The sequence below is a fragment of the Plasmodium coatneyi genome, chromosome 2 (assembly GCF_001680005.1).
Source record: "Plasmodium coatneyi strain Hackeri chromosome 2, complete sequence".
NCBI classification, from domain to species: Eukaryota; Apicomplexa; class Aconoidasida; order Haemosporida; family Plasmodiidae; genus Plasmodium; species Plasmodium coatneyi.
In genome coordinates this window covers 417628-435586 of record NC_033557.1, presented here as the reverse complement: position 1 = coordinate 435586, position 17959 = coordinate 417628, and the positions used below count along the sequence as shown (strand labels likewise).

General features: G+C 43.0%; 5 protein-coding genes across 5 annotated transcripts; 2 read left to right on the top strand and 3 right to left on the bottom strand.

The window, feature by feature from the left end:
• Positions 1-1851: 1851 nt before the first annotated feature.
• PCOAH_00003020 (Uncharacterized protein) lies at positions 1852-3291 on the top strand (the record flags this gene model as incomplete). Its single annotated transcript, XM_020057117.1, has 1 exon — positions 1852-3291. One exon carries the CDS (start codon positions 1852-1854, stop codon positions 3289-3291), a length of 1440 nt encoding a protein of 479 aa, XP_019912756.1.
• Positions 3292-4587: 1296 nt separating this feature from the next.
• PCOAH_00003010 (Uncharacterized protein) lies at positions 4588-7069 on the bottom strand (the record flags this gene model as incomplete). Its single annotated transcript, XM_020057116.1, has 2 exons — positions 4588-6200; positions 6310-7069. 2 exons carry the CDS (start codon positions 7067-7069, stop codon positions 4588-4590), a joined length of 2373 nt encoding a protein of 790 aa, XP_019912602.1.
• Positions 7070-9260: 2191 nt separating this feature from the next.
• PCOAH_00003000 (Uncharacterized protein) lies at positions 9261-10111 on the bottom strand (the record flags this gene model as incomplete). Its single annotated transcript, XM_020057115.1, has 3 exons — positions 9261-9630; positions 9809-9863; positions 10054-10111. The coding sequence occupies 3 exons, from the start codon at positions 10109-10111 to the stop codon at positions 9261-9263; spliced, it is 483 nt and encodes a 160-aa protein (XP_019912627.1).
• Positions 10112-11309: 1198 nt separating this feature from the next.
• Positions 11310-12800, bottom strand: PCOAH_00002990 (Uncharacterized protein; the record flags this gene model as incomplete). Its single annotated transcript, XM_020057114.1, has 1 exon — positions 11310-12800. The coding sequence occupies one exon, from the start codon at positions 12798-12800 to the stop codon at positions 11310-11312; it is 1491 nt and encodes a 496-aa protein (XP_019912665.1).
• A 2209-nt stretch (positions 12801-15009) lies between these two features.
• PCOAH_00002980 (Actin) lies at positions 15010-17524 on the top strand (the record flags this gene model as incomplete). Its single annotated transcript, XM_020057113.1, has 10 exons — positions 15010-15128; positions 15335-15407; positions 15559-15681; positions 15810-16011; positions 16194-16453; positions 16595-16664; positions 16766-16870; positions 17052-17107; positions 17250-17351; positions 17477-17524. The coding sequence occupies 10 exons, from the start codon at positions 15010-15012 to the stop codon at positions 17522-17524; spliced, it is 1158 nt and encodes a 385-aa protein (XP_019912687.1).
• Positions 17525-17959: the final 435 nt, after the last annotated feature.

Sequence of the window (17959 nt, the reverse complement as noted above, 5' to 3'; positions counted from 1 at the left end):
TTCGTTTTCGCCCTTAAAAGGGGTGCCACTTGTACGTCAAAAGGGCAAGTGGGCGCAGCTGTTTAGCGTTCCCCGTTTTGCAAACCTTGGAGGGGGCAAAAAAAAAAAAAAAAAAAAAAAAAAAAAAGAAGGTTTAAGGGAGAAAAAATAAAGCAAATGAGAGGAGCAAAAAGGAAGGAAAAGCGCAAAGAAAACAAAGCGGGGGAAAAAATGCAAGGCACAAAGGAGTAACGACAAAAACGAGAAAAAGCACCCACCGACAAGCGACTTAAAGGCGCGCATGCGAATGAACGACACACATATCACATGCGCGGTACACATACAAGAATAGCACAATTCTTCTCACAGCACAAAGCAACGCTTCTTTCAAAAAAAAAAAAAAAAACCCTTTCCGCGAACAAAAAAAAATAGTAAACATTTTGCGCTTATAAAAATTTGCATTAGCTCTGCCCTACGCGAAATGAGCGGTGACATCCAAATGGTTACAACAGCCGCAACCGCGTCCCCGTGCCCGCCGAACGTGCACAAAGTAGAAAAAGAGAAAGAGCTTTCTTCCGATCTAACTGCAAGCTCGCGATGTGGCAATTTATCTTCTGATCGGATGGGGCGTTGCTCAGTTAGTTGCCGCACGCCCACTGCGGACACACCTCAATGATGTTTTTTTCAAAAAGAACAAAATCACCTTTTTAGTTGTCTCCTTCGGCAAATTATCTGATTTGTTCTGGAATGATTTTCATCCCTCTCACCATTTTTGACGTGATTTATTTATTTTTTTCTTTTTTTAATTAATTCTCTTTGGCGTTTTTTTCCACTCTGCATATGCATTAATCTATCTATCCATTCATCCATTCATCCATTCATCCATTCATCCATTCATCCATTCATCCATTCATCCATTCATCCATTCATCCATTCATCCATTCATCCATTCATCCATTCATCCATTAATCCATTCAACCATTCAGCGTTTTTTTTTTTTTTTTTTTTTTTTTTTTTTTTTTTTTTGCGAAGGAGCGTTGCTTTTCTCTTGATCGAAAGCTGTGAATGCGAAATTGTTCGCACCAGTTGTACACGTAAAAAATGCGTTGCACAAAAATGTATACATAAACGCAACCACAAACGTCCGCATGCATTTGTAATGTCGTTCGATTTATTTTCTTCGCCACCGATTACATATTCGTTCTCGAATGCGTTCCCCCTTTCTGTTCACTGATTGATTTGTGCGCCATTGGCCTCTTTTTCTCCTCTGACCGGATTGCACACACGCGTTATACATATATACGTGCATATATATTACATATACATATGCATATTTTCTGGTAGAGCTAGGCACTGCTCGTGTGAACACCCCCACTTTAAACTGCAGAAAACAAACGAGGGAGTTTCAGCTTTGCCCTCTGTGTGCATATAGATCGAGCACCTGCATTATATGAACACTTGTAAATGCATAGCCCATTTGAGATTGACCTGCACGTGCGTGGTTACGCATAGAGGTGATATCGACCAGTCAGTTCTGGCAGCCCGCACGTCACTGCCACTGCGGCGAATTAACACTTGTCCAGCGTGAAATCGAGGAAATATAAAAAAAAAAAAGTAACAATATATATACATATATATATATAACATATATATATGTTCATATGAGGGGATCACCCTTTCCTGATTGGGTGCCCATATGACCGGAACTGACTGTGCAACTCCTGCACAGCACCATCTCTGCCCCCTTTTTGCCTATCCTCCAAGCATAGCTCCGTTGCAGCCACCCCACACGAACTTGAAGGTCACGCCTTGTGCGTTTTTTCAATTGCCCCTTTTTTAATTTCCCCTTTTTTCCAACTTGTTCTTACCAAAATGATTTTAAAAAAAAGCAAGCTGCTCGCCCTGTCCCTCCTGTTAGCACTTGTGGAATACCTATGCCGGGATGGGCGACGCAAGTGGATGAGTCTGCTCAGCAGGTGGGAAGCCGCCTCGTATGACGGAAGTGACATGATTCTAGATGATAGCAGGAGGGGAAAGCATGCCCACATATTTTCGCGAAAGAATACCCTCCAGTTTGGAAAAAGCTATGAACAAATCAGACAAAAGGAGAGAAGCAACAGAAGGAACGTAGTGTGCATCCTGCCCAATGGTACTACCCACTTCAGAACGTTACACGAGCAGGAAGAAGAAGAAAGCGAAACTCATCTCAGGGAAATAACCGAAAATGATGTAAACGTCAGCGGAAACTCAGATAATGCAAAAAGTATTGACGAAATTGAGCAGAAACTGCTAAAGGAACAAGCAAGCACACAGGGAGAATTACCACAGCAAACTGTAGGAACTAAGGTAAGTCCCCTCATCGAAAAAAGTACGGTGGATCATTATCTAGATGTGTGTGCAAAAATAAGGAACAAACAATTTCCTTTAAATAATTGCGAAGTTTTTTATGAGTCACCGGAAGTAACACTTTACAAAAACCTCTTGGAAGATAAAAGCGAAACAAGATATGATCTCATAGGGTACGGGACGTTGAATGATGTGTCTCTCTACGGAGGCAGTCAGGCACTTAACAATATAGACATCATAAAAGAATGGAACAAAAATATATACAAAATTAATTACCTTAAATTGAATAAGGCATCCATAATGGAAAAATATCAAAAAGGAGAAAAAATTGATCCCTCCAAATATATTCTCCAAAATGAACACCTCAAAGAAAATAGAAGATACATATACCTGATCAATGGACTTCCTTGGCCATTCAGAAGCCAAGATACAGTATACGAATTTTACCAGAAATATATAGAGGATCAGAACATTCTCCTTGTGGCTAACAAATCTGTGAATAATGTTTTTAGCGATAATAGTTACTACACACGTATACGTGATTATGAAAATTTTTTCTGCCTTTATCCCAAGAGCAAAAATTCATACGAAAAAGGATTGGACTATGTGATCTCCGTTTACTACGATGTTAACATTCCAAAGTTTATCCGGAATAACATTCTGGGTCAGATTTTTCCTGCCCTCATCTTTGACTTACACAAGTCTTCCAAGGAGATTACTGAGAAGGGATTATCCATGTCCATTGAAGAAATACAGAAGAACGAACTCCCTTTTCAGATGAAGGATAATTTATCTGGTGAAGATGGCGATGCTGGAAACTTGGAAATGGGCGCCCAGGATTCTAAGTCCCCCTTCTTTGGCGCCACCGTCCTCCGTGTCATCTTCATCGACCCCTTCCACTTCATTTGGACCACCAATGTCAATTTTTTCAAAAAAATTTACGTCATCGTTACGAGCATCTTCTAATCTCGCAATGTTGGAGTATAGCATCCAACCGAACAAACTGTTCAAGGCATGCTGGATGACCTCACCACGTTCTCACACCCTGTTTGTTCTACCGCGCATATATTTCTCACACCATTATCCCAGAAAAAAATACACACAAGTGTGCGAACTGCTCACAACAACAAAACCCCCCCATGTTCGTTGCGCGAAATTTAGTTGTGATTCGCCCTGCGGCGCGTACCTCATTCGACACACCTCTGCTTTATTATAATTTGTTTTCACTCGTCCCGTGTTGATGTTTTTACTTTACTTTATTTGATTTTATTTTACTTTATTTTATTTGACTTTTTTTTTTTCAACATTCACATCCATTTGTATTTTCAACCATACAGGAATGCAAAATTTTTTAACCATCCTCATATGTCTGCAAACTTTGTCCGTCCCATAAGGTATTCATCCTTTTTGTAAGAAGCTGAAAAGGAGGGGCGGGCCAGTTTCCGCCGCATCGCCATAGTGGCGTGGCAGTTGCAACGGTTGACCATATAAGCCCCTTGGACAGCTCGTAGAAACAGCCTAAAACAAGGTCGAAATTTTGCCCCCCTCTGTCTTTTTCACCATAAAAAATGCGCATGCACACGTGCGTACAGCTAGCCATGTGCATGCTGTAAAAAAAAAAAAAAAAAAAAAAAAAAAATGATCTGGCTAGCCAACTGGTCGGTCGGATTAATCGTTCAATCCGAACCAATGTTACTTTAAGTTGACAAAAAAAAAGTCTATGGATCAATGGTTTGACAAACTTCTCCAAAGGGAAAAAGCACATCCACCGTTTTCGTATACACACACATCATCCAAAACGAAATGCGTATAATACTCCATATAAATACTACTAATGAGCATTATAAAAAATAAGCGACGGATAAAAAACTACATCTCATCACTTGTAGTCACGTATGCCTTCATTATAGGAATCCCCCCCTTTTTATATGTGTTCCAAAATGTCCCTCAATTTTAATTATGATTTACCCCTCTGAAAAAATCTTCATTACTTCCAACAGTAAGACAACTGAAAGACCAACACAAAGTCATCCTATAGCAATGGCTCATACAAACGGACCTCCTCAAATATTTACTTTCGCCATTGTAAAAATGAAAATGCAAAATAATCCAAAAAAAAAATCTGCATCCTTGAGGTGAAAAATCCTAAATGGATAAATTGCACATAATATGATAACATTAACACGTCGTAACTGAACCGTAAATCCGTGAACACTTATCCACAATTAGAGCTACTCACTATTCTAGCACTACCCACCATCATCACATCATCTTCATCTGGTAGTACAGCCAAAAAAACAAAAAGCAGTACCAGAGGAAGAATGAAATGATTGAGAAGGCGATAAGCGCGGCGGACAGAATTGTCATATTCAGGACGACATTGTCGCAGTAGAGGTTCTTCAGGTTATGGAGTTCGCGGACGAGTCTGCTGCAGTTGGTGTTCTTGACCAGCAGCTGTACCTTCGTAATGATCATATCCCTAAGGGTAACGAATTTTTCTTTAATTCTTTCAAAGAAGCTAATCACATGGTTGAAGTTGAGCTTTTCAATGTCTTCCACAAGGTACTTCCTGAGGAGGGAGGTCTGCTGATTCTCATCCCCCGGTTTTGTAATCCTTGGTGTGTACTCGCTCCACCCAATTTTTTGCTTCATGTTGCTGTCCAGGTCGTCTACGGAGAAGATCTTTTCGTTCCTGATTTTGGACTTGTAAATGAACAGATTCACCACATTGTCCAGGTCGTCCTTCGGGATACCTCGTCTAACACTGTCCCTGATCCTCTGGTACCCGGCGTCATTAATGGAGGATCCAAAGCTGATGTTATACCTACCAATATCCCTCTCACAGTCTGCATTTTCGAAACAGAGGGTAGATTGATTATCGCCAAAAAAATAGCGATTCAAATATTGCAGGTATTCATCTATTCCCCACAAATTGAACTGGGCAAATCTAATGTTTTCCCGAGTGATGGTGGTTGCCAGGAGGGACTTTCTAAGATTCTCCAAACGGATTCGATCTAAAAGCATGTTCCCGTTCGGCTTCGTAATAACCACCCACATGTAGTTGACAAAGTTGCGCGTACTTTCGTGGAATGTTTTCTTCATTTCTTTAAAATTAGAATTATATTCATGCACCTTCTTTTCCATTTCTCTCGTGTCAAGGTACTTCATGTTGTCTACAATTCCTTTCGTGATGTCCTCCGCTATAAGTGGCGAATTTTCGTTCTTCAGACAGTAGTCAATCGTGGTGTCATTCAGCACGTCAAAATTCAGCTCGTTCTTTAAAACCCTGTCTGCGATGATGCAGGTCGTGCCCCCCAAAATGGACGTACTGAGCAATATTACCCCCATTAACAAAATCACAATCGTTAGAAACCCAAAATACGCGCTGAACACTCCAAAGAGGTCCAAAAAAAAGTGGCTACTATTTCCTACGTCTCCTTTCACCAAAAGGTATATGAATACCACTAGTCCGATCAGAATGAGAAGAGGAGGAATGAGCAACACCAACTTAACAATCAGAATAGACGTGGTGTACTTTTTTATTTTCTGCTTTATCTTATACTGGTGTATTAATCTGTTCATGGATGTATTGAAGAGGGTAATCTTTTCGTTTACCTTTTCCATGTTTTCTCTAAATGTTTTTACTAAAACTTCATCAATTTCTTCGAAGCTTCCTTTGACTGCTTCCTTTGCGTCATCCAGGGTGCCCTGTGTATGTTTCAAGTTGATCTCCCCCTCCTGGATGACTACGTCTAGAACTTTCACCAACCTCGTCAGTACGGGAAACGTGTGGAAGTACTGCTGCTCCAGGATGTCGTTGTTCCGACGCACGTTTAGATGTAGCTTCTTCAGGTTTTCGAACGCGCTGAGGATGTCTGCGTGGGTAGAGAAGGGGCGGCGCGCAGATGTATCCACATGGTGATGTGGTTACGTGGTGATGACGCAACGTGTAGATGTGGTAATCCGGCCAGTCGGGGAACCTACCTGTGAGGAGCGGGACGGACCTCTTCTGGCCCACCAGCATGTCCTCCTTTATCTGCGTCTTGAGATCCTGATACTGCCCCACGATGGATACCGTGTCGGTGACCATGTGCTCCAGGGAGTAACAAGATGCATCCACGTCACTGCCCTTCACGGAACAGCGGTCGGTCAGGAAATTTTCAATCGAAGTAGACGCACTGCACACATTCATATAAATCCCATTCCTCGTTCTAAAAAAGGAAATCATAAACCAGATACCAAAACCCATCAGAACACAAAGCAAAGAACTCAAAAATGCATAAGTCATAATGTTAAAAAATCGTTTCTTCACATTTTCAATTACGTCCTTATTTTCACTTTCCTGTTGTTCTCTCCTCTGTTTCTTCCTTTTGCACGTTTTGCAACGAATGGATTTAATCAGCCTCCGAAAAAATTTGGTATACAGAATGAAAGTTAACAAATAAACACACGTGAAAATGATCAGGAAATATACACACCCCATTACGTAGGGGTTCCTCTTCAGGATATTCAATACACCTGTAAGGTCCATTCTGGTAAAATCTTCCATCCTCCAGGACGTGTTAATGGTGCTCCATACGCTCCTCGAGAATTTGCTGTAGGAGGGGTCCTCAGGGACCTCCATCCCATTACTTGGGCAAAAGTACCCGAACTCATTATGTATAGCTTTGGCTATGGTCTTCAAATGCTCCTTCAGCAGCTCCGTCTTCTTCAGGTCGATACTTAGGTTGTACTCGTCGCTCATTTTGGCGGCAGCAGGCGAAGAAAAATAATTGATAAAATTACGGAAAGACGGAAAGACGAATCGAAGAAGAAACGTCTTGTTTCACTTTTTTCACAGGCCCAAGTTCACCTCTCCTCAGGGGGGGTACTTGAACTCTCCGTTACTTAGCTAAGCAGCATCAACGGGGATGTCCTTCCTGTTCCTGAAGCATACGCCAGGAGGCAGCCACACGATCAGCCACGTGAACAGTCAGGCACAGAACAAATCTCCAAATGGATGAGAAAAAATCGCGCATTCGTGTGGAAGGCAAATATGTAAAGTTACGCATGTCTCGACAAGTGCCCCCATGTTCTTAACACGTTGAACACTGCACTGAGGTTCGGTTGGTTAGGAAAAATCCAAGGGGAATTGTAAATTAATTTGCAGCTTCCTCTTTTGGCCTCTTTCAGGGGGTGACGGTGACGGCGACGGCGGTATGGACAAAATGGGGGCACAAAAAAGGGACAAAAAAGGGACAAAAAAAGCACAAAAAAAAGACAAAAAAGGATGAAAAAAAGGGGCGCACCTGAAAAATGGGTACTGTACTATCCACAAATGGACCGAAAATCACCTCCACATGAGCGCACAAGTGAACGCGCACGCAGTGCCACCAAGTGTGTGCCATGAAACGCCTGCATCACTTCCATTCGGAAGACAGACTGCTCGGGGAGGGCTTTCCTACTTGTGCATGTACTGGACGCACAAACAGTCACTCAAGGCCACATGCAGGTGAAGGGGGCAGATAAGCAGGTGTTTTTGCTCCACATGCAGGGAAACACCCAAGTGAGCATGCGCTCGGGGGAGAGGAAAAGTGCGCATGTGCGCGCATATGAAAAAAAAGTACAAACGTGTGAAGGTAAGCTCACCAGCGCGTGTTTGCCATTTTTCTTTTTTCACATTTTATTCGAATTTGTGCCGTTAAGTGTGGCGAGACCTGTTCCGCGAACTGTGCTGTCCTTTCCCCACCCTCCCGCATTAATGTGCGTTTTTCACGCGCACGAACAGAAGTTCAAAATGAGAAAAAAGCACCATGTGAAGAAGGGGGGAAACAAAGGAACAAACGCGCCGCAAAAGTGTTAACAAGAAAAAAAAAAAAAAAAAAAAAATTAATTAAACACAGTCCACTATGAGGAAGGCGAAAAAGGGCAACCAAGTGATGTGCCCCAGACGGCGCGCAAAGTTTGCGTCGTCCGGATTAGAAAAAGTCTATGCTACGGTTTTTAAGTGGAGCACCTCCAGTTAAAATTCGGTTTCCCTTTAGCGAAAATTTTAAATAAGAGGTGATGCCTCCCTTTGGTCTCCGTTAAATGGGGGCATTTCCCTTCACGAAAAGGTGTACGATTAAGGTACATTCAAATAAACGAACGAAGACATTGATGAGGCATGTGAACAGCGAAGGGCAAATGCTCACCTGCGTCTAAATGGTAGTAAAATGCGAATCAGGAAAAAGGTCATCCCCCCCCTGGGAAGAAAGGCCGCCACGCATTGGTATTATTTCTTCATCTCCACTTAAAAGAAGTAAAACGCAACAAAACAGGTGTTTGTCTTATCAGGCGAACTCTTCAACACACCTACATACAACACATGTGTGTACAGCCATACGTGTCTTTTTACAGTTCTAGCTAAACGTTTAAAAAAAAAAAAAAAAAAAAAAAAAAAAAAACGCCCTTGATTTGCATAATTCACCTGAACAGTTCATACAAAAATTGTCGCAGAAGGAAAAAACTTGGAACACCTCATGGGAGCCCATTTGTGCCAAATTTCACCGTAGTTGTTTCTAATAATGTTTGCACATGTGTGGGAAAAGAACTCTGCAAAGCGTTGTAGGGGCGGGGACAAATATGTCCAAACCTTTGTCGGACAAATGTTCCCGATTTTTTAAGAAACGAAGCAGGACCGCCCATTCGCTCGAAAATCACAACGTTTTGTATAATCTTAAAAAAATGTTTCCAACAGGAGTACTCACAAAGGTTAGAAAAAGGCTTCAAAAAAAAGAAAAAAACGCTTGTAAGTAAGCGTAAAAAATCATGAAAAATGATGTGCATCACAATAAGCACATCCTTGTACATTAAAAAAGGAGGGAAAAAGAAAAAAAATGCTAATTAAAAAGAATGACCAGATCGCTGCAAAGTTAACACTTCCTTCAGCGCGCTACAGTTGGGGACAACTTAAATTAGATGACTTTTTTCTTGATGGACAAAATTACGCATACGAGTAATATGACTACGTTTATGGCTGAAAAGATGCCAAAAATTAGCAAATATTTTCGCCTGGCACTGGTTTTTTCATTTTCTCTTTGTTCCTTTTCGTCTCGCTCTCTTGTGTCCATCAACTCTGCGCAATTGTCCATGAAGCAAACTGCAGTTTCCTTAATGTTGGAGCATTCTCGGGAATGTTCCTTTTGGCTGCTCGTTCGAACTCTCATTTTGACTCCCATGCCGCAGGACTTTGAACAATTGGACCATTCTGTCCACTGATCGCAGTAGGGCTTGGCTTCTTCTTGAAGCATCCGATTTCGTAATGCCACGTCATTGTGTGCAGTTCTGGGGGGACATACGCGGGGGGAATAGCAACAATGTGGAGGTGTGGCAATACATACGTGAACGTATATGTAAATGCGCGTGTGCCTATTTTTGTCATGAGGAGTCCCCCGTGAGGGATCCATATGAGCATGCTTCTATTCTAGCCCCATTGCAGAATCAATCAGAACGTTGCGGTTACCTATCTGTCACAAGGTGTCCTCCTAGGAAGTGGTTGTCTTGCCCGAAGAAAAAATCTGTACAGAGGGTGGAAGGCATAAGTCGGAATGGCGAATTGGAGAAACAAATTGGCCCCGTGGGGGGGCCTTGAAGAGCCCCATGCGTGAAAAGCTGTAGCCCCATCAGACTGTCACTCCATCGCGATGCGTTCCCATGGGGTCAATTTCGCTTTGCCTGCCGCTTGCGCATGGTGAAATTCAAAATTACTCAAGTGTGCCTTTATAAAGCAAAACAAGAAAAACGATTTTAAGCTATTCGTCCACATTTTGGTCAGTGGTTGGAGGAGAAGGGTAAATGATAAGAATTTTACGAAAAAAAAAAGAAAAAGGCAGGGGGGAGGAAGAAGACTGTGCGGCACATAACGATGTCGTGAAACTTTCACGTCTTAATTTCAGTTAAAATGGGGAGAAAAAAAGAAGTCGCAAAATGGAAAAATGGAAAAATGACAAAATGACAAAATCACAAAAAGGGGCACTTTTGTGTGTAAACATAAAAATATATATGAGAAAGGAACAAGTGTACATTTTGCGCATGTCTTTTTTTTTTTCAATTTTGACCCTTTGCCAAATTGGGATTGAGCATTTCGTGGATCTCTGTTTGTCGGATGGACAACCTGGGGAACATCACTACGTGCTGCCGTGAGCCTACACATAAGCATGTAGTAAATAATAATAAAATGCGGGGTACTCTAGTTACACACCAGTTACACGCCCAGTTGTGTGAGCAGACCTGTACTGTTGCACAGATGCGCGGGGGAAAGCATTTAGCTGTTCAGAACAGTCTGCCCCTTTTTAACAAATTTTTTTTTACGCATGTGCCATGGGTTGAGCGACAGGGGGAAGGAGGAGCCTGACTTGCCCTGATCATAATCTACATCATTTTTTTTTTTTTTTTTTTTTTTCCTCCCCAGTGTGGCATATCATTTTTTGTCTCTTTGTCTACGTTATGTTCTCTTTGCCCCCTTTTTCACCAAAAGTGGTGAAAACAGGCTGGCCAGAACAACGGGGTTGAAAATGCGCAAAAGCAGCGTGTAAGTAAGTACACGTGTGAGGCGTGGACGCGAACGAACACAGACCCATTTTTCCATTTTGAAAAAAGTCAAAATGAAGCGTCCAAGGTGGTCACACCAAAAAGGCAACATTATTTTCGAACATGAAAAAAAAAAAAAAAATGGATCATTTCGGCTTCACAATTGTTCCCTTTTTTAAGCACTTTGGGATACGTAGCAAAAAAGGTCTTTTTTTTTTTTTTTTTACCTTGCAGGGTCAGGCAAATATACTAATTTCGTATGAACAAAAAAAAAAAAAAAAAAAAAAAAAAGGCACATCAGTGGAGCAACTAGCTAGCTAGTAGGTGGGAGAAACAGAATGGATAACGCGCAAATAAAGGAGAACAAAACTGAGGCTACTTAACCCTAACAGGTGAAACACAAAAATGTCCTCATAGACACCGCGGGTTTTCCCTCACAAAATATGCTTTTTCTCGACGTCCCTAATCTTTTTGTATATCAAAATGAGAGTCAAAATGATGAGGGCAGCAAAGGCAAACGAAAAAAAGTACGACGTGTTGTTTCCCTTGTTTATGATGGTCTCCAGTTTTTGGGCCTTCTCCGCGAGGAGCTTCAGTTCCTGGTTCTCATTAATCCGTTTTGTCAGTCTGTCCGTAATGTCCTCCATATTCTTCTTACTATGTTGTGCATGTGAGTGGAATAAGCTTTTGAGTCCACTCAATTCTGTGGTGAAAAGTTTGTGAAATTGTTTGGGGTCTTCAGATTTGTTCACAACATTTTTTTTCACTTGCTTTATCTCTGCGTGTAGAAGGAGGAGACCCTCGTGCAGCATGTTAAGGCTTTGCTGGATTTTCTTTTCGCTACTTCTCTGGTTGGACATGAATTTTTGCAAGGTATCGGTTAGGGACTTGAGCGCTTCCGCTTGGTTGGGATGAGTAGAGTCCATTCCGCTAAGGGTATCACTGGGGCGATTGTTTACGTTTTCCTCCACGTTGCTATGCATTGAAACTGCTTCTTGTCCTGAGTACACTCCCTGCTCTGTATCCGGGAGAATGTCTTTACTGGAGATTGAAACGTGTGTGATGCCTACAAAGGTTGGCACAAACTTCTCTGCATTCGTGTTGGCTAGCTGTTCATTCTCCTTATAATTGAAGGCACTGAACCCGATGTAATTTTCCCTTGGTATCTGCTTCTTCACCGTTAAGCTGTGAATATAGCTGTTGTTCCTCGCATTGAACAAATAAACACGCATTTCGTTTTTCTGTGTCGTTATTTTTACATAGATCAGCTCGTCCATGCTTAGTAGACTGAGGCTGTAACTCTTTGTGGTGCTCTCCTTCACACTGAGGTTTTTTTTTCCATTGTTAATAAATCCGGATATGGCTAATTCGTTTCCACGTAATTGGAAACCCACCCCAATTCCGTTAAAATTCTTTTTATATCCATATAGTGCGAACTCATCTTCTTCCAGTTGGACCCCTCCTTCAGTATTTACACTTTGCAGGGAAAACTCGTTGGGTAGGAGCCAAAAGGCGAAGCCATTTATTTTGTTCCTTTCCTCCGTGGAGTTTTTATAAGTTGTTTCTTTTACCTGGTTGTTTTTGTAATAACTTTCGTCTATATGTTCCTTGTATAGTTGTTTCCTTATGTGGAAGCTGAACTCGATGTTGATGCTATCCGACAGGATTGGCTTTCTGTGGTAGAGGAAGCCCCTTCGGTTGTACACATTTGGGATGAGCACCAGGTACTTGTTTGTGCTGGCTGTGGAGTAGTTAAGAACCCAGCCGTTGTTCAGGTCGTTCACGGTGAAGGGCGAGCTGAACGAGTGCAAGGGGGAGACATACATGCCCCCGTTGTCACTGCTGGTGGACCTATCAGACGCGCTCGTGTGCCGGCTTACGAACCAGCACAACAGCCCGACAAGGGCCAACAGGAACCTCGCCATGGCAAGCAGGGGCTGTTGTGCTAGGGGGTGGGGCTTCACGTGGGGCCGCTTTGACAAAGTAAAAATTCGTGCTGATCTACCTGCATCGTAGCGTAACGGCGGGTGGGCAGATTAGCCGATTGGCAGATTAATCGATTTGCGAATCACCGAGTAGGCTCTTCGCCAAACAGCGTCACCAACGCCAGGAACGTGCTTCCTCCACTGGTGGGTCAAGCCACGTCGCCTAAAGAAGCTAAACTGCGGTGACGTCAAAACATCCCATGTTCCTCTACATAGCCAACACGCGTATGTACGGCTTCATATGAATACCATTTTGCTGAGATGCTCTTATGAATTTCCTTCTGCTCAGCGGTGGGTTACAAAAAAATAACAAATAAAAAAAAAAAATATATTATTTTAAAAACAAAATAACATTACGCGCGTATGCGCAAATGTGACGTGGCGAATAAGAATTACAAGAGCGGATCCCACGTGAAATCGTAAAATGGAAAAAAAAAAAAAAAAAAAAAAAAAATAGATTAGCATATTACATATGTAAGCTCTTTCCCCAACGACACAGCCACGAATATATGTGTGCGTCTGTGCAAACAGGGGGGAAAAAATGTTCTTTTCCTTTTCCTGTGCTGGAATATCGTGGAGTCTACGTTAACCTACCCCTCTACAAATGATCAAAATGATTGCTAAAAAAAGAAAACATAGAAAAAGGGGCCTACCATTTTGTATGTTTACAAAAAGGTAAAGGTGTTCTCCACAAAGGGTGGAATGTTAGGAAGGGTTATCCCCCCGTAGGTTATCTCGGCGGGAAGAACTCACACGACGTTTTTCCTTTCATTTCTTTTGGTGCGGCGTCGTATTCACCTTCCGCATCCGCCGACAGCATCGCAGGGAACTGTGTGTATACGCTGATTGGCGTTGTGCAGCTTAGTTTGTTATGTACCTATATGGGATTACCTTTGCGTTGTTCATCTGATAGGTTATTCCTCCTTTGTGGAAACTCCCCTCATACGGGTGTCACTTCGAAGGAGAGGCAACAGAACTTCTTCCTTTAGACGCACTGGGTATGGAAGCGCATAGGGAATTCTTCCCTTTGGTTATCTCTCGTCTGTTCTTGTAGACGGTATACGCAGTATACTGCTCCTACGGGACAGCGCTGCTTCGTTTGGAGCCCCACTTGTGTGGGTTAGCTTTTCCCATGGTTATGACACCACACACACACCGAGGCGAAAAGGAGGATTAACAATTGGAGGGGACACACCATTGACGGTTGTTCAGCGTAGATAAACTAGTATATCATTAGGTGTATGTAGTAAAAAGAAAAAAAAAAAAAAAAAGCAATTCTGTAAGGGACAACTCGCGGGAACAATTTAAGCACACCACGTTCTGCCAAACCGTTGCTACGCTTCGTCCCTGCAGGGTCAGGTTTCTTCGGCTTACCTTGTCCTCACATTACATGGCACAACACAACTGTTCGGTTTTTCCCTCTCGAAAAAAAAAGGAATTTGTGCTGTCCCCTTTTGGCATGCACATGGATACACTAGACCGCACAAGTGCACTGTCCTACGTCCGCACGCGCGTTTACACGTATATACATATGTATGCGTTTTTTTTTTTTTTTTTTTTTTTTTTTTATTTCAAAATTTTGGCATAGAGCCTTACACATGGGGAAACACAAATCAATTCAATACAACGAAATGAGCATTTTTTATTTTCCATTCTAGGTAGAGTAGAAAAAAAAAAAAATACAGCAAAAGAACAAGTCTTGGAAGTTGTGTGAACTTTATTTTCTGTGCCCCTGGCCCATTTGCAAGCTAGCCCCTTCTTATTGTGTGCTAACGTATGCATGCAGACACGCTCGTTCGTGTGCGTGCCATTGTGTAGCTTTTCGCTGGACATGAGCAAGGAGGAAAGGACGAGGGTCGTAGAAGAAACGGCACACAACATAGAAGAAGCAAAGTCAAGTCGGCTGTGTCTGATAATATATCGCCTCCTTTTGCTAACAGAAACGAGAAAAGGTGGGACAAGCGCATCGGCTTTTTATTTCATCTCGCACCATAGAACGCAAACGTGCATATATATGTGTGTGCAGGAGGGTCGATGGTATAGGAGCCTTACATGGCAACTCACCAAAGGGGCACCCTCTCCCTCTTAATCACACCTTTTCGTAAAAGAAGTTTCACCCAACACATCTCTGTTTAATCATCCCCGCAGAATGAACGAGTATGCCAAACAACTTTATTCGAACCAGCCTATCATAATAGACAATGGGAGTGGGTACATAAAAGCTGGGTTCGCAGGGGATGACGTGCCGAACCTTGTATTTCCTTCGTAGTAAGAAAAAAAGTGGGAACACTTCTACGGGGGATTACCTTTAAGGGGTGATGGTAGACTGACTCGTCTTGCTTGCCCTCCTCAAGTGTCCCTCCCTTGGGCATCCTTATTAACGTCCTTCTTTTGCATATTAGTGTGCATTTTTATGCGGCCTTACCTGCTACCCAATGGATCTGCACCTATTTGTTCCCCCTTTTTGCACGCAGCGTGGGGAGGCCCAAGTACAAGCGGGTCATGGCCGGAGCGGTGGAGGGCAACATCTTCGTGGGGAACAAGGCGGTAAGATATAAAACCAAATGCAGCCAAATAGAAGCAACATGTGATGGTCTTCACGGACCTGTTTCGTGCGATATAAAATGGGATGTCTTAACGGGAAGAGCCAAGTCATACACACACATTCGTTACTTCCCCCCCATTTGGCCCCCTGCAGGAGGAGTACAGGGGACTCCTCAAGGTGACCTACCCCATCAACCACGGCATTATTGAAAACTGGAACGACATGGAAAATATTTGGATCCACGTTTACAACTCGATGAAGATAAACTCGGAGGAGGTGGGTCTTATCTCATCGTGATGGTGCTCGTGCATTGGATTTTCTTCCCGTAGCTTTTACAGGGATGTACATATATACATTTATATATATGTAATTTTTTTTTTTTTTTTTTTGCGCCCCCATGGCAGCACCCCGTACTGTTGACGGAGGCCCCACTGAACCCCCAGAAGAACAAGGAAAAAATCGCGGAAGTCTTTTTCGAATCTTTCAATGTGCCTGCGCTGTTCATCTCCATCCAGGCCATTTTATCTTTGTACTCCTGTGGGAAGACCAACGGCACGGTGCTCGATTGCGGGGACGGCGTATGTCACTGCGTGTCCATTTATGAGGGTGAGTGGGGCAGGCATGCGGCAACTGGTTGGAGAAGCTACCAGTGGAAACGCCCAAAGAAGTGAAGAAGCAAGGCATCTCATTTTGGCAGTTTTTACTGGCAAATTTTTTTTTTGCGCAATTTTTTCCCCTTCCGAAGCCACTTCACTTGTATGTGCGTTATTCTACGCATCCCAACGCAGGCTACAGCATAACCAACACCATAACCCGGACGGACGTCGCGGGCAGAGACATCACGACCTACCTGGGCTACCTGTTAAGGAAAAACGGCCACCTGTTCAATACCTCAGCCGAAATGGAGGTCGTAAAAAATATGAAGGAGAACTGCTGCTATGTCTCTTTTAACATGAGCAAGGAGAAAAACTCATCGGAGAAGGCCCTCACGACTTTGCCGTACATCCTGCCGGATGGGTCGCAAATATTGGTTGGTGAAATTCACAGGGTGGAGTCTGCCTGCATGCACTTACGTGTGTATCCACTCGTTCGACCGTTCGACCGTTCGACCGTTCGACCTTTTCGACCATTCGACACACATAATATATGAGCGCCCTTTCTCCCTCATTTTTCCATCGCGCAATTGCAGATCGGTTCAGAGAGGTATAGGGCCCCCGAGGTTCTCTTCAACCCTTCCATTCTTGGACTGGAATATTTGGGTAAGTTCACCTTGGGTGAGAATTATTCACAAGTTATTCTTTGCCCAGGTTACTGGTGTGTAAGGGTACACATCCCCTCATGTATGCACTTTCCCCTGCAGGACTATCCGAACTTATCGTTACGTCCATAACGAGAGCGGACATGGACCTACGAAGGACACTATACTCCCACATCGTGTTGTCTGGCGGTACGACGATGTTTCACGGTAAGGAATACTTTTCCCCTTTGCGTTTATGCGTTTTCATCATTGTTCATGTGATCAGTGTAAATATTAACCCTATTGGGTGAGATAACTGTACGGGGGAGGGGCCCCCACACCCTTTAAATGTTCCTTCCCTCCGTGACCCACTTTGTAAATATGAACGAGGGTGTGTTTCTTCGTACAGGATTTGGCGATCGGTTACTGAACGAAATAAGGAAATTCGCCCCAAAGGATATTACGGTAATTTCAACATAAAAAAGAAAAAAATGTGATAACACCAATTTCGTCCCCATTTCTCATTTGGTCAAATGCGTCTGTTCGTATTCAGTTCGTATGTGCATGTGTGCAAATGGGAATGCATTTTTTTTTTTCCTTCTAACAGATCCGCATTAGCGCCCCGCCAGAGCGCAAGTTCAGCACATTTATCGGGGGATCCATTCTGGCCTCTTTGGCCACCTTTAAGAAGATATGGATTTCGAAGCAGGTGGGACAGCCGCAGAAGGGAAGCCCCTACGTGAACATGCACCTTGAAACGTGGAAAATACTTCCCCGTGGAGGGAGATACGCACAATTGCACATACCCACGGATGCCACTTTGTTCCCCTGCAGGAATTTGACGAATACGGATCTGTGATACTCCACAGGAAGACCTTCTAAGATGGCGTAGTGGCGGTGTTGTAACAGGGCCAGTCATCGATGTGTAGCTCTCTACATTCATCTACAACGATTTGCAACTCTCTGCAATCACCTGCAACGATTTGCGACGCTTTTTTCGCAAGGGGGGAATCCTAACTGGGCTAGCCAGATCATTTTTTTTTTTTTTTTTTTTTTTTTTTTTTACAGCATGCACATGGCTAGCTGTGTTCATGCAAAAAAACAATCCACTGAAAAAAAAAAAAAATCTCTTGTTTATGAATAAACGGAATGAAATTATTTCGTTTCCGTTTTTATCTTCGCAATTCTTTTTTTCGTGATTTATTAGACTTAGTGCGTCCCTGTATGAAATGTTTTTTTTCGCTTCAAAGCGGTTGTTGTTGGTGGTGGTGGGAAATTCACCCGGCGGGGAATCAGTACAATGTCCACGTGATGATC